General features: G+C 35.4%; 1 protein-coding gene across 1 annotated transcript in view; it reads left to right on the top strand.

Moving 5' to 3' along the window:
* The first annotated feature begins 226 nt into the window (after window positions 1-226).
* LOC118735523 (cadherin-86C-like) overlaps window positions 227-943 on the top strand; it is a 5,444-nt gene continuing 4,727 nt past the window's right edge. Inside the window, exon 1 of the mRNA XM_036465326.1 lies at window positions 227-273. Coding sequence (XP_036321219.1) covers window positions 227-273 — 47 coding nt within the window. The remainder of the gene's footprint in view (window positions 274-943) is intronic.

Consider the following 943-nt stretch of genomic DNA (forward strand, 5'->3'; position numbering starts at 1 on the left):
ACCTTACATATATAGTCCTATTATATGCTACTAAAAAACTCGCTGGGTGGAGCTGGAGTAGAGCTATTTATAAAAATCATATTTATTAACCGATTTGGTTCAAATTTCAAACGTGAGCTATGTACCTATGTATATGATGAAAAATTATTTTGATAAAACTTGACCCGATGAGTGCCGCTGGAGTAGAGGGTGAAATTCATAACACGTATTTATCTTATGGTAAGCAATGGTTTTGCAGAAAAAGGACCCAATGGTTGGCGCTGCAGCCGAAATGTATAGAACCCACGTGTGGTTGGTCTGCTTTGGCCCTATGTTTAAGTCATTCGAATTTAGTTTTCAGATGTCTAAATGAAGGATGGGGTTAAGATTGTCGTGCGATCTTGTATCTAGCTAGAAATCAGTTCATAAATATTACCACGAATTGTAAAAGTGGCGAATTAACAAAGAAAGATCATCGTACGTATATCAATCGCAAAAGTTCTTATTAGTTACCGCGAAGTAAGCGGTCATTGGCTAGCTATAACTAAATATATTAAAGCTTCTGATATTCATCTAGGTTGTAAAAAATCGTTAATTTAGTTGAAGGGTTTGGTAAATACTAATAAATATTTTTTTAAGCATATTTCTACAAATTCCATTCAACTTAACGTATTGTTCATAAGAGGATGTCATTAAGCTCTGCTAATACAGATAGTCTTTCTATCAACACATGGTTTAGTCGTAGTTACCAAATCTTACTTGAGGCAATCACGATTTGGTTTGAGAGCGGAACATATTCATGGTTGTGAGCCACCCCTAAATAATGCTGAGCGCTCTCTGAGCACATGTGTGTAAATGCAAATTTCAAGACGCTAGAAAGTCGCGTTGATTTTTAATAATTTTTTTGGCTGACGGTGTTGTGCATTTTCTTCCATATAAAATATGCTCGACAATTTCCTTCGTA

The sequence above is a fragment of the Rhagoletis pomonella genome, unplaced genomic scaffold (genome assembly GCF_013731165.1).
Source record: "Rhagoletis pomonella isolate Grant_MI unplaced genomic scaffold, Rhpom_1.0 Rhpom_scaffold_00001, whole genome shotgun sequence".
In the NCBI taxonomy this organism is placed as follows: Eukaryota; Metazoa; Arthropoda; class Insecta; order Diptera; family Tephritidae; genus Rhagoletis; species Rhagoletis pomonella.